A 14,764-nucleotide genomic window follows, 5' to 3' on the forward strand; every position below is an offset into this window, starting at 1 on the left:
GGGCAATGCACAGGCGTCCTGCGATTTGCAACGATTTCCGGATCGCGGGCAGAATACGCCGACATGTGAACGTAGCCTTAAACTTTCCTGCTTCCAGCAGTTTATTCATAGGTGCTCATGGTCTTGTTCCTGTTTGAGATGCAACATGTCCTGATCCCAAACACAAATGGCGCAGTCAGGTATTGTATTTTTTAATTTTTTTGTATTTTTAATGGGCTGTTGCGGGGGGTGCAGCAAGCATGCTGCAGGGGTTGTCCACTAGGTTGACATTAGTCAGGTGTTCGATAGTACTAGCCACCTCTTGCCAAAATGGTTTAAATTTCGGGCATTCCTAGAAAATGCGCAACATGGTACTTTGGCTGACGCTGCACTGCCAGCACGAATCGGGCACCTGTGGAAAAATACGGTGTATGGTCTCATGGGCAACCTATACCACCTTTTCAAAATCTTATACCTGGTTTCTTCATAGCTATGGAGGATTTCTGCACCAAGTGAAGGATTTTCTTCTTTTGTGAGATAGTAAATTGCATAGCAAGGTCAGATTCCTACTGCGAAAGGTAGGAGTAAAATCAAGCACCGGTCGAGTCAGGGCAGTGTATATGATAGAGAGGGTATGGCAAAAAGATTCCCTCTTATGGGTTATTCATTCCAGCTCAATGAGCTGATGAGAGACACCTGGGAGACGGGAGCATTGACAATGAAAATGCTGAAGCTTAAGACCACTTCAAAAGTCTAAGGGGGTCGGCAGCGGAGGAGAGTTTGCCATCCGACCCCAAGAAATCCCAGTGATGAAGACGGCCACCAGACACCAGCTGAAGAAACTGGGGGTTCTGGAGACCGGGTTCAAGTTCTGGATTGCCTAAAATAGGGATCATGGGGGAAGGCAGTGGGGGAGACCAAGGAGCAACTAAAGCATCCCTGGACACTAGTAAAGTGCTTCCCAAAGTGGGATGATCACTAAGAATCTTCGGTAGAGGCGAGGCAATCCATGTCAAGCTCTTTGCCGTGCCAGCTGAGTCCTCCAACTCCATGGCCATCCAATGCTTTGCCTCAGCATGACAATGCCAGTTAACCAACCTAGTGAGGTGAGCCGCTTTATATTAAGCCTGTACATCCGGTAGGCCCACTCCACCCCAAATTTGGGAAGATGGAGAAGCTAGAGTTAAAGACGTAGTTTCCAATGGGACCATACAAACTCTTGGAATAGGGAGTTTATGCATTTCAAAAAAGAGGGAGGCAGACAGATAGGGAGGACCTGCATCAAGTATAGAATCCTGGATAGCAAAGTCATATTAAGGGCACAACAGTGACCAAACCAAGTCAGCATGTGCCAGTGAAGTAGATCAGCCCGCAATCGGAGAACCAATGGATCAAAATTGGCTGTGTAAAGGGCAGCAGGGTCTGAGGTAATGTTAACTGCCAAATAGCGGATGCCCTTAAGACAGCTCTTTGAGATGCAGGCAGTTCCTCATTGGTTTATAGTTGGGTCTGTTAGAGTTTTGTTTGCCGTGTTTTCCTACCCCTCAGTTGAGCTGGTTTTGGATGTCCCAAATCTCTCAATCTTGAGTTTCTCAATAAATGAGAAAGAAATAGAAAAGTGCCAGGACAAGGTCATCTAGAGCCCAGGGTGAACATGCCAAATTGCCCCCCCCCCCCCCCCCGATTTGTGATCATTCTGTGTCATCAAAAATCCCCCCACAAAAACACTGAACACTAATCTGCATGTTTACCCCCTGCTGAAATCCCCCTCTCAGCACAAATCCCACCCTAAAACTCCTCAGGCTCAAATGCCCTCCCCCCTCAAAAAAAACCCCACCCCCCCTTAATAAATCTTCTCCCCCACCCCCCCTTCCAACACAAATCATCCTAAATCACAACTCTTAGCACTCCCTTCCCCAAATTTTCCCTTCTAGAACAAAACTTACCCCTTGCCGCCCCCCAAATGCCCCTTCCAACACAAATCCCCCCTAATCTCTTTGTGGTGCCCCCCCACCTCACATGATACCACAGTGCCCAGGGCAGCTGCCCCTCCTGCCCACCCCTTGTCCCGGCCCTTTTTGAAGTTCATTGAGGAACAAAGCTCCCACGCCTCTGGTTTTTATGATATTGCTCTGGGCACGGCTTAATTACAAAATTCAGGCATACTGAAGGTGGGAGGTGTTACACCAGGCTGGTCAATGTTTTTTGTTTACCAGTCCAAATCCTCCTTTAGGTGGCAGTGTAACCCAAATGTCTCTGAATCCTGTGTCCCTCAATGAACTCCAAGAAAAGGATTTTACAGAAAATACTATTTTATTTTTTGCATGTTACTGGAAATGATTGCTTTATTCAAACTACTTGGTATACAGAAATTACACAAAATGTATGATTGACCTAACTAATTTATTGTTTAATAGCAATGTAATAATTCTCATTCTAGTAGATGTATACCATAATTAATAATGTTGCACCGATACTAAGCATTTGCACGAGTACTTGCTCATGCAAATACTATACTACTCCTCCTCCAATACTATAACCGATACCTTCAAGTCTGCATATGTGCAAGGCCGGTTTGCAGTGCGTTTTTGTAGAAGAGTCCGGTGCAGTTTCCTTCATCAGTTCAGGTGCGATTCCAGTGCGAATTGTTAAAGTGTATGACATTGGAAATCGCACCTGAACCGGGCTTAGAATTGTACCTGACCGTCTCCTAAACTGCGCTGTGGCTGGCTCGCTTATATGTGAACCGGTTCCATAGAAAAGGCTCTTGGTTCAAATGTCATGTGAAACAGATGTGGTTCAAAACGCATCCAATTTGCATATATGTGAACTGGATCTGACACTAAAAATAGGTATCGGTAATTGATGTCGGCCAGTACTTGAGAAAGTATCGGTACTCGTGCTCGATCTTAAAAAACTGGTGTCAGTGCATCCCTAATTAATACAGTTATCTATACATTACAATGATTATTGATATCACTGCTGCTGTAATTACTTTTTATTTCCATTCTATTTTGTTTTGATAGGAGTTCCTTTTCCAAAGAATTTCCTGCAGATCTGCAAGAAGATACTATGCAGACTATTCCGTGTATTCGTCCATGTATACATTCATCACTTTGATCGCATCATAATCATGGGAGCAGAAGCACACGTCAATACCTGCTACAAACACTTTTACTACTTTGTGACAGAATTGAACCTCATAGACCGGAAGGAACTAGAACCATTGGTAAGGAAAGCTAAAGATCTTCCTAATGTGAAATCAGCATTTGGTTTGGCAAATACTGTTTGTGGGTCCTTCTACCCCCCCCCTCCCCCCCCATCCCCAGCAGCATTAAAGTCACTACCCCAATTTTACTGCTCTTATCAACACATTTCTTCACCTGTCCCCATTAAAAAAAAACAAAAAAAATTTCACCTGCTGTGTCCACCAAAATTTTATATACTTAGCCAAAGCATAATTTTTATTTACGTTTAAGGGTAACTCCGCTTTCATGGGAAAAAACTAACAAATAAAAAAAATATATAAAATAGCATATACAATTGTGACCTGAGTCATATTGTAATTGAATGTTATTAAAAATTACTTTTTCTTTTCAATCTGCAGCTCTGTAATTTTCTGAAAATGCAATGCAATATGGCTACCTGGAGGTTTTCTGTACACAGATTGTATACTATACGCCCCCCAGAAACATAATTTCCTGCTTGTTTGATTGGCTCACTGATTTTACCAGAAGTCTGAATCAAGTCAGATTTCTGGCATCTCCTGCAACAAAAGTCATTTTTGGTGAGATACTCCCAATAGTAACACGTCTAAAGGGATGCAGACCCAGCAGATTTCCCCATTAGTGCCCTGCAGGTGAACCAGCTGGTTGATTATTAAGAAACCACTCCCATTAGATTACCTTACCACATGGACACAGACAAACACACAGTGATTTCTTTAGAATAACAAAAGGTAGGAATCTGAGTCTGCGACAAAGTTTCTTAAAATCCTTGCAACGTACATTGATCACCCAGGGGGGATTTTTTTTTTCTTTTCTCAACAAAAGTGGAGTTTTTCTTTAAGCCATTTCAACAGGAATTGTACCTAACAGAATCTTTATTTATAGCTATAATATAGCACAGTTCCTATCAGACTTTCGCCATAATTTCCCTCTGCTTTACACTTCTAGAATACAATCTCACTTTAGGACTGCAGCCAAACAATAGGAATAAGACTAGCCTGCAAGTCATGTTATTGGATTACAATAGGTCTCTGAGTTTAGATGAAAAAGTAAACAGAACATTAAGAAGCAATATACTGATAACTTTTATGTGAACCCTTCTAAACTATGTAAAGTTCTTGGGACTTTTTGGTGTACTTTTCACAAGGAGGACAGGAGAGGGGGGCGCCAAGCAGACCATAGTGCAGTAACCAAGTTTATTAGGAGAAAAAACGAAACAAGTGTAAAGCCGGGTATATACAGGCCAAATGTCGTCAGTCGGCCCGTGTGTATGTCCGTCCGTCTGTCTGACAGAGGCCAGCCTTGTAACCGGCTTCTGACGGACAAGCATGCTGGAAAACCAGATGCCAACCGCCTCCCGATCATGACTCTTAGCCAATGGCAGGGAGCGCTGAGTGTTTCGTCAGGGGGGGTTCAGAACAGCTCAGGTGGTGAGATTGCTGAATTAACCTTGCATGGTTAGTAAAGTGGCTCCGACCACAGATGTCAGCAGCCTCAAATGCTCCTCTTCTGGAGCCGCCGCGGGAAGGCACCGTAGGCATCACAGAAATAGCCTGGGAAGCAGCTGCGAAGATCACTGGAGCTGCCCCCGAGAGACACTGCCAAAACACCTGTCAATTGCTAGAGCTGTCGGGAGACGTGTTTCGGAGGCTTGGACCCACCTCCTTCCTCAGTTTCAATCTCTTATTACCTCTTATTTAAAAACAAGTATTTAGTGCCAATACATCCCCGTTGCTCTTTACATGTAAATGCCATATTTTGTCATCTACCTTCTTTGGACATTCCATTGGCCTTTTGATATTTCTGGCCAGTCTGCCACATCATCGGAACATTGCCATCATAAGATTAAAACCGGGAATGTTAATATCCGTAGCGTTTGGGAGCATACTTTCACACTGCAAACTGTGAGATGTTTTTTGATTTTTGTAGAGAATAAGGCAGAGACTTGTCTCTTTTGGAGCTAAGGCCACTTTCATGGACTGTGCTTTATTTGGACCCAGGCAGCACTTGGAGAGGGGCAAGCAAATTGACTCCCAAGATTTTTTTTTCCAGCAGTTTTTGTGTTATCAGTTTGTGGCACGTTATGGGCGGCATTTCCCCATCTCATACTGCCGCCCGTAGTACAAACTGATGAGTATTAGGAGGCAGAGCGTCTCCTCCGGGGAACATCCCTCACGTGATCGGGGTGTGTGCAGTGACGTCAGACATCAGCGCACTCCATCTCACGCAGGGCAGGCTGGATCTTCTATGGTGGTGGGCGCGGCAGACACAGGAGTGACGGGAGGTCTGGTGACAGACGGTGGGTATTTGGTGGACTGATGAGTATTAGGAGGCAGAGCGTCCCCTCTGGGGAACATCCCTCACGTGATCGGGGTGCACGCAATAACGTCAGACATCAGCGCACTCCATCTCACGCAGGGCAGGCTGGATCTTCTATGGTGGTGGACTCGGCAGACACAGGAGTGACAGGAGGTCTGAGGACAGACAGTGGGTGTTTGGTGGACTGATGAGTATTAGGAGGCAGAGCGTCCCCTCTGGGGAACATCCCTCACGTGATCGGGGTGCACGCAATAACGTCCGACATCAGCGCACTCCATCTCACGCAGGGTAGGCTGGATCTTCTATGGTGGTGGGAGCGGCAGACACAGGAGTGACAGGAGGTCTGAGGACAGACAGTGGTTGTATGGTGGACCGGTCTGGTGGTGAGTTATGGAAAAAGATAACAGTATATGCTGTATTATATTTTCTAAATGTTATATTTATATAAAATAATGCATGTGGGGGCCTTTTGTTGAGCATGCTTTTTTTTTGGGGGGGGGGGCAGCATTTCATTCTTGGACCCAGGCAGCACAATGTCTTGGGCCAGCCCTGATGGCATCTGCCTCATGATTGCTGTGAAATATATGGGGCAGGATCTTCTGCATTTGGTGGACAGCCCTGTGCCACCTTGTGCACACCATACTCCAAGCAAGATGTCAGCACCCAAATGATATATACATGATCTATGAGGACCAGACTGGGTCATGTGTTGTTCTGAACAGGCTAAGTAAGGCATGAGATCATTAAAAGGGGTTCTTTGACTATATTTTCCCCTTCCCTCTATACAGACATAAATAATTATAGTGCTGCCACTGAAATTATGGTATGCTATTCTTTAATGGGAAAGTAGGCTCCTAGAAATCATCATAAAAACAAATGCATCCTACTCCTCTACAATGAAGGACAATAGTAGGGTTACCCTTTTTTTTTAGTTTATTGATAAACCTGCAAGATATATTTAACTCATTTTAATTGTTGAGTCTCTAAAATAAGAATTGCACCAGTATAATTAATTCTAGAATTGCATTTACCAACATGAAAGTGTATGAAGTCTTAGACAGAAGGAGAAGCTGTTTGTGTGAACTAAGTATTGTATCATCATTAAATTTCTCCTTGGGCTGAGTATGTGACAGGTGACAGCTTAATCAGTCATAAAGCAGAACGCTCCCTAATTATTAATGAGAACAGTTCAGTCCCAGGTATAGAGAAATGCCTCTAGTCATCTATGATGTCTTGTCTTCCTGTTCTTTCATGTGTTCTTCCTCTGCTGTTTGTGGATAGTCTTACACACAGTGCTGATCTCTGTATGCAGGTCATTTGTCAGGGAACAGGCTGATCTCTTCTGGTAAGTAGTGATTGGAGCATCATATTATCTAAAATCTTTGAGAAATTATTGGACAGCTGTCACTATATGCAAGCAGTGACCTATTTTTATACATGCTCGGAAAGAGAAGGTGTAAAAGATAATGTGTGTCTTTAAGGATTTATATCTGATTAGTTCAAAAATGATGCCAAGCTCCTAATAATTAAACTGTGCTATAGATCAGGGTTTCTCAACCTTTTTTCAGCCAAGGCACCCTTTAAAATTCTGCACAATTTCAAGGCACCCCATTTTAAAATGTAAAAAAAACTACCAGAGTTTGGTCCATCAGATTGATCTGCGTTTATGCTTTGTTGACCCTTAGGGGTCTGTAATGGAGGTGAGCTTGCACTTCACCTGGTGAAAGGGGCACAAGTGGAAAATTGTCGTTACACTGTGGTGTCATCACTATGAACCTTATCAAATAGATACTTTTTTGATTGCACAAGCTAAAAGAAGCTTTATTATTTATTGCATTGGCCTTTTTTGCATTATGTCTGTTTTATGGATTTAATTTGCACTGGCACTTATGTGTGTGTGTGTGTGTGTGTGTGTGTGTGTGTGTGTGTGTGTGTGTGTATATATATATATATATATAATATGGGAACACATTTGGTGATTGCAGCAGCTGCACCGTGTAATTTCCTAATTTCTATCAATAGGTGTCAGTGCACTACTACCACATTTAAATAACTTTTTCTAGATACAAGAAACTATATATATATAAAACATGAAAAACATTGTGAAAAAGGTTAGAAACAAAATGGGATAAAAATAAAATGAAACTAAAAATAAAAATTTAAAAATAAGTGTATAACAAAATAAGAATATAAAAATCAAAATAAAAATAAATGTAAAACGAAATAAAAAAAATGTGTTCCAAATACCTTTAATATTTTTTATATTTTTATCAGAAGCCTGACTTCCAGTTTTAAGCCTAGAACACACTATCAGCTTTTTTTGGTTCAACCCAGTGGGCTGAATGAAACAAAAACTGAAGATCTTGGGAGGAGATCTCTGTACTAGCAGCCCGATGTTAGTACAGCGATCTCCCCGCTGAGCTATTGTGTTCTGATAGTGGTACGCAGCCCCCCTCCCCAGAGCACTCCAGTCAGATCGAATATCTATCCGCAGACCTTTTTTGGTCATGCCTCTCTGACAGAAGAAGCTGGACGTTCGAATGCTTGGATCATAGCATACGAACAAACAAATGCTTGGATCATAGCATAATATAAAAACCTTGGAACGCGTTAGCCTATGTTTCTGCAGGATAGTCCTATGTGATGGGGATACTCTTACATGGACTCAAGCAGATGAATTTTATGTTATGCTATGATCCAAGAATTTGTGAATATGGTACTTACCTCTGTTTTACCTATAAAAGACATGCATTGAGGATAATGCGCTAGGCCTACTCGCCTTCTGTTTTCAGTACTGAGGTAGGGGGCATAGGCATTTTACAATGACGGAAGTTTGATATAAAGATTTTTCTGGCGGCTGTAGTTCTTGAGCGGAGAGGAGATTTGAGAAATAGGCAGGACAGGTAAGCAGAGAGCCTTTTTTAAATTTTTTTTATTTTACAGGTTCTGCTATGCTGCGTTTTTATTAATCACTTTCCGGAAACTAATGTACCTGTACGTCGGCTTGAAGAAGGGTTCCAGGGTGATGCCTGCAGCTGCAAACATCATCCCGGTACCATTTTTTAGAGGCGGTGGTCGGCTTTCTGGTGATAACAAACGATGCGACACAGCAGCCGCTCAGCCGTTACCTCCCACCCCTTCCGCCGCTCTGCCCGGTGGGATGGGAGACCCGAGCAACTAGCCAGCATGTCCCAAATGAAACTGGATTTAGCTTTCGATTGGGTCTACGATCAAGTAATCCGGAAACAACATCAACAAATTGAGTATGAAAGACCGCTGTGCAAATACCGCATGACAAAAAATATTTCAACGACCGCCATTTTATTCTCATAAAGTCTTTGCTAAAAAAGTATATAATGTTTGGTGGTTCTAAGTAATTTTCTAGCAAAAAATACTGATTTTAACTTGGGAACATGTGTAAAAAATAGGTCTGGTCCTTAACCACTTAAGCCCCGGAAGATTTTACCCCCTTCCTGACCAGGGGGTATTTTGCGATCCGGGACTGCGTGATGTAACGGACAATTGCGCGGTTGTGCGACGCTGTACCTAAACGAATTTGATGTCCTTTTTTTCCCACAAACAGAGCTTTCTTTTGGTGGTATTTGATCACCTGTGCGATTTTTTGATCACGCGCTATAAACAAAAAAAGAGCGTCAATTTTGCAAAAATAACAATATTTTTCACATTTTTTTTATATGAAATTCCCCCCAAAAAAAAAAGTAAAAATCAAAATTTTTTAAAATTTTCAGCCAATTTGTTTTATGCTACATATGTTTGGTAAAAAAAATCGCAAAAAGCGTATTTTGATTGGTTTGCGCAAAAGTTATCGCGTTTACTAACAAAGGGAAAGATTTTTGTCATTTTTGTTGTTTTTTTTTTTTAACGCGTAATGGCGGCGATCTGCGATTTTTTTTGCGGTACTGCGACATTGGGGCGGACAGATCGGACCCTTGACTGACATTTGTGACACTTTTGGGGTTACCAGTGACATTTCTACAGTAATCAGTGCTATACATATGCACTGTTACTGTAAAAATACACTGGTTGTGAAGGGGTTAACTTTATTTGGGAGGGAGGGGCTGTGTGTATCCCTAGGGGCGTGCTTTCTACTGTGATTGGCTGTGGCTTGAGCTGTAAGGACACTGATCAACGGATCTACATACTAGATCCGTTTGATCAGTGTCTTTACAGCGAGGAGAATGACAGGTGGCTTGTTTACACAAGCTGCCTGACATTCTCCCTCTCCCCCGCCGATCGCCGAGTGACCGGCGGACATCGGGTCCGCTGGTCACACGCGCGGGGGGTCCGTGACTACGCGGGAGCGCGCCTCCGGGGGCGCGTGCTCGCTCCCTAGACCCTCACAAGCTAGTGACGTAGCCCTACGTCACTTTGCCTGTGAGGGGCTGACTGCCGACGTAGATCGGCGTTAGGCAGTCGGCAAGTGGTTAAAGAGGTTGTAAACCCATACAACTTTTTTTTTTTTGCAACCTGTAAGAGAAACACATAATGAGCTAGTATGCATCGCACACTAGCTCATTATGAAATACTTACCTTAGAACGAGCCCCCGCCGTGCCGCCCGCTCACCTGTATGACGGGCGACATGTCCAGTCGCCTGTCTTCCGGGATCGCGGCATCTGGCCATCTGATTGGCCGGAGCCGTGGTGACGTCACTCCCGCGCACGCGCGCGGGAGCCGACAGTCACGCATGGGGCTCTGAAGAAACGGCACCAGCGGCCGTTCCTTCAGAGCGCATGCGCCAGTGACGTCACTGTCTGCATGTAAGGTAAATATCTCCTAACGGTACATGTTTAGGAGATATTTACAGTACCTATAGGTAAGCCTTATCATAGGCTTACCTATAGGTACAAGTTACAGAGGAGGGTTTACTTCCTCTTTAAGTGGTTAAGCAACAAAGTCAAAACATACACAGTACCACCTGTTCACCCTATTGTAGTTAGAGAAAGCCAAAAGGGTCTTTACTGTTTGTGTTCTATGAAAACTGTCCCTTTGGCTCATTCTGCAAGCCTACCCTTAGAATTTTTGTACATACAGATACTTGTTTGAAAAACCTCATCCATTAGCCACAACATTACCTCCCTAAGGTGGGCATACCCGAACAGCGGTTGCTACTTTCAATGCGACTCCTTGGATTCTTCAGTTGAAAAATATCTGGCAGAAGAGAACTTGATAGGGTCATATGCAAAGCGAAATTTTGCCAGGAACCAACAGAAATTGACACAGTGTATAACTAAAACTGTCCTGGTTTTAGTCTGTTTTCAGACTGAACACTTCTTAAAGTACACCTCTGAAAACGCTGAATTATTTTGGTTAAACGCTCATTAAACAGTAACTTTATTTTTAGAATAATCACAAAGACAAATGTTAGAAGAAAAAAAAAAAAAAAAAAAATATATATATATATAATTTTATTTTATTTTTTATATACCATTGACATTTGCTTTATTTTGTCTTCATCACTCTACTTTTATCTGCATCTAGTAGTCATTGTTGATATGTACCAGATAACCCTGGCAACCATAATTATTTGGACATTCTGCATTCTTTCTTTTTCCATTGAATATGGGCTACTCTGCCTTCAGATGATTTACCTTTTTAATACTGCAAGGAACTGACAACTCAACCAGTATAATACCCATGCAATGCTTAACCGCTACTTGCAGGCAGTTGGACAAAACCTCTATTTAGTGTACAAATGCTGGTTAGTCATTGAGATAATTACAGTTTATGTTTCACATCTGGAGCTTTAATGACTAACCAGCTGCATGTCTAGGGCAGGCGTGGTGGACTCGTTTTTCCCCACAGCTGCTTTCTTTTCAGAGTCATTGAGTTTGAAATAATGGACACTAAATGTTACGGGCTTTCAACTAACTCCGTTGTGTGCAGCTTTACAAAATAGCGGCTTTTTTATGGCAAGGGTCAGTAATTTGCTTTGTTAAACCAGGGGAAATAAACAACATATGCTTCACTGCTACATCACATGTCCTTTGTGCACGGTTTCCCTCTTCAGTGGCTGCCATATGTTTAGTATGGCAGGGTATGTGTGATTGTGTGTCTGGAGGATTATTGTTGTTGTGCGCCGCAGGTAGACAGTGCAGTTTAGCGTTTGTGCTTTTTTTTTTTCTGTCTAAGGTGGGAATGTGTCAGTTGAAAAAAACAAGTGTTATGTCATGCACTAAGAACTTTGGAACCCTGTTTTCTTGGTCTGTCTACACTTAAGAGTGTAATTTAAAAAAAAAAAATATATATATATATATATATATATATATATATCTATATATATATATATATATATATATAGTATGTATTATATTGCAGCAGTACCAGTCCTTAGATGTGGTTGCTACTTTTTTGTTTTTCTTTTAGGCTGTTTTTTCTTTATTTTCACCTGGTGGTCCTGCCAGTAACACACTTCCTTCCTTTTTTTTCTTGACTTTTTATGTAGTTTTCACCTCTCCAATGAGGTCCTACAGCCTCTATCCATCCAAACAAGGTTCCTTTTAGGTTACTACCAGTGATGGAAGTAACTGCCTTTAAGTAAACGGCGTTACTTAACGCAGTTACTTTTGAGGGTAACGAGTAATCTAACTGAATACTCGTGCCCTCCCTGTAACGCCGATGCCGCTACTTTGGCTGCGTTACCGCAATTACATCTACCGCCACTAGATGGCAGTAGTGTAATTGTAATTCCCCCTCTCCTCTATAACCGTTGCCGGCGCTGCCCGCGGTAGTGGAGAGAGAGAGGAGGAGGAGACTTGATGAGGAGAGTCGAGTGGCAGAGCACCGCGTGCCAGGCCCAGGAGGGCAGAGCATGTGAACAGCCAACCACCATTGCCACTTTGCCAGCCACACCACCACCAGCAGCCAGACAGACAGCAGCAGCACAGCAGGTACCAAAAAACAAAATACGGTTACTCACAGACTCAGTCACAGTCAGGACTCAGACCCCCACCACCACCAGTGTGCCACACCGCCACAACCACCACCAGTGTGCCACACCGCCACCACCACCAGTGTGCCACACCACCACCAGTAAGCCACACCGCCACCACCACCAGTGTGCCACACCGCCGCCACCACCACCACCAATGTGCCACACCGCCACCACCAGTGTGCCACACCGCCACCACCACCAGTGTGCCACACCGCCACCACCACCAGTGTGCCCCACCACCACCAGTGTGCCACACCACCACCACCTGTGTGCCAAACCGCCGCTACCACCAGTGTGCCACACCGCCACCACCAGTGTGCCACACTGCCACCACCACCACCAGTGGGCCACACCGCCGCCACCACCACCAGTGTGCCACCACACCGCCACCACCACCAGTGTGCCACCACGCCACCACCAGTGTGCCACCACGCCACCACCAGTGTGCCACACCGCCACCACCAGTGTGCCACACCGCCACCACCAGTGTGCCACACCACCACCACCAGTGTGCCACACCGCCACCACCACCAGCCAGCCACTCCAGGCAGCAGGTACCAAAAAACAAACAAAATACAGTTACTCACATAGTCAGGAGGACTCAGACCCCCACAGTGTGGAACACTGCCACCACTTTTAAAGATCTTATAGAACGTAATTGCATTATAGAATAGTAAAAAAAAGTCAGTTACTTTGCTGAGTAACTAATTACTTTTTCAATGTGGTACCTGAGTCACTAACTCAATTACTTTTTTCGGAGAAGTAATTTGTAACTGTAACTAATTACTTTTTTGAAGTAAGATGACCAACACTGGTTACTACTACAGACAGTCTGAAAACATTTGAAAAGAGGATTCTTTAAACTTTCCCACAGGATATTGCAGGAAAGTTCCTTACTCCGAGTCCTAACCCTCAGTTCTCCTGTAATGGATGTAATAATGGTTATATTAGTGAAATGCCTATTTCACCTTATGGTGCATACCTTATGTATATATATATGTTACTGCTGAGATTTACTGCCTTACTCAAAATGCAGCTAGATCACCCCTCCCTTCGTGGAAGCAAGATGGCGCCTACACAGGGACACTACACCCAAAATAAGACCTCGTCATGTCCTGGAAGAAAAACATAGACATATAGATACTCCAATAATCCAATCACCACCTTATACGTATTATATATGACTATTTCCTGGAAATGAATTTCTTGAGTCTTTATAAAGACAAAAGAGGAACTAATAAATTAGAACTAACTATTTTGACGACTGTGTCAGAGTATGATTTATTCTCTGTGCGCACACATTAATCTAAAATTAGGAAGGGACAGATATAATCTCGGACTGTTCTGGTCCAAATCCAAAACACTCCTTTGGTATGTCCTTCATAACCTTTTTTACAAGGGCACTGTATGCCATACATGGCTCCTTTGATGTTTCTAGTAACAAAGTCTTCGTTTTCATGTTTTTTGGTAAATTCCCTCATCTTCCCACGATTTATGCTCGGTTTGCAAGACATGCATGTACTACGTCTTTTTAATCCACACAATTGACTCTGCCATCTATTTGTCCTCCTAAATCGAAACTGAACTTAGCTGCAATATTCATACTCAGGTTTCTGGCTTTCATAAAATCAAACCTGGGTTTTTCTAACAATAATCCCAATAGCCTCTTATGCCCAGTATTGCCCAGTGCCTGTTAATAGTTTTCTTACATATATGAGCTTGTGCAATTTACTTTAACTTTATGGCTATCTTACACTGTCTATCTCAGTTTAGCTGATGTATACTGGCTGTTTTTCTCAAAGCACATGGCCTTTTGATATCTGTTTAAACTATTTTTGCTATATTTGGTACATGCTTAATATTCTATTTTTAAATAAATTGTGCAGTAAACTCCTATGCGCCCAACCTCCCCTTCCCCCAGCATTTTTGGTCAGTGACTGGCTGGAACAATTGCTTTCTAAGCATTTTTTTGTCCAGCAACTGACTGTAACAATAACTTCCCAAGCATTGGTGGCCAGTGACTGGCTGTAACAATAACTTCCCAAGCATTGGTGACCAGTGACTGGCTGTAACAATAACTTCCCAAGCATTGGGGGTCAGTGACTGGCTGTAACAATAACTACCCAAGCATTGGTGGTCAACGACCTGGCTGTAACAATAACCTCCCAAGCATTTATGGCCAGTGACTGGCTGTCACAATAACTTCCCAAGCATTGGTGGTCAGTGACTGGCTGTAACAATAACTTCCCAAGGATTGGTGGTCAGTGACTGGCTGTAACAATAACT

General features: G+C 43.2%; 1 protein-coding gene across 1 annotated transcript in view; it reads left to right on the forward strand.

Annotated features, from left to right (window-relative positions):
• MOB3B (MOB kinase activator 3B) overlaps window positions 1–14,764 on the forward strand; it is a 178,830-nt gene that overhangs the window by 141,162 nt on the left and 22,904 nt on the right. The window contains exon 3 of the mRNA XM_082256279.1: window positions 3,006–3,208. Within this exon, the coding sequence (XP_082112405.1) occupies window positions 3,006–3,208 (203 nt within the window). The remainder of the gene's footprint in view (window positions 1–3,005; window positions 3,209–14,764) is intronic.

The sequence above is a fragment of the Pelophylax lessonae genome (assembly GCF_965119305.1).
Source record: "Pelophylax lessonae genome assembly, chromosome: 1".
NCBI lineage: Eukaryota > Metazoa > Chordata > Amphibia > Anura > Ranidae > Pelophylax > Pelophylax lessonae.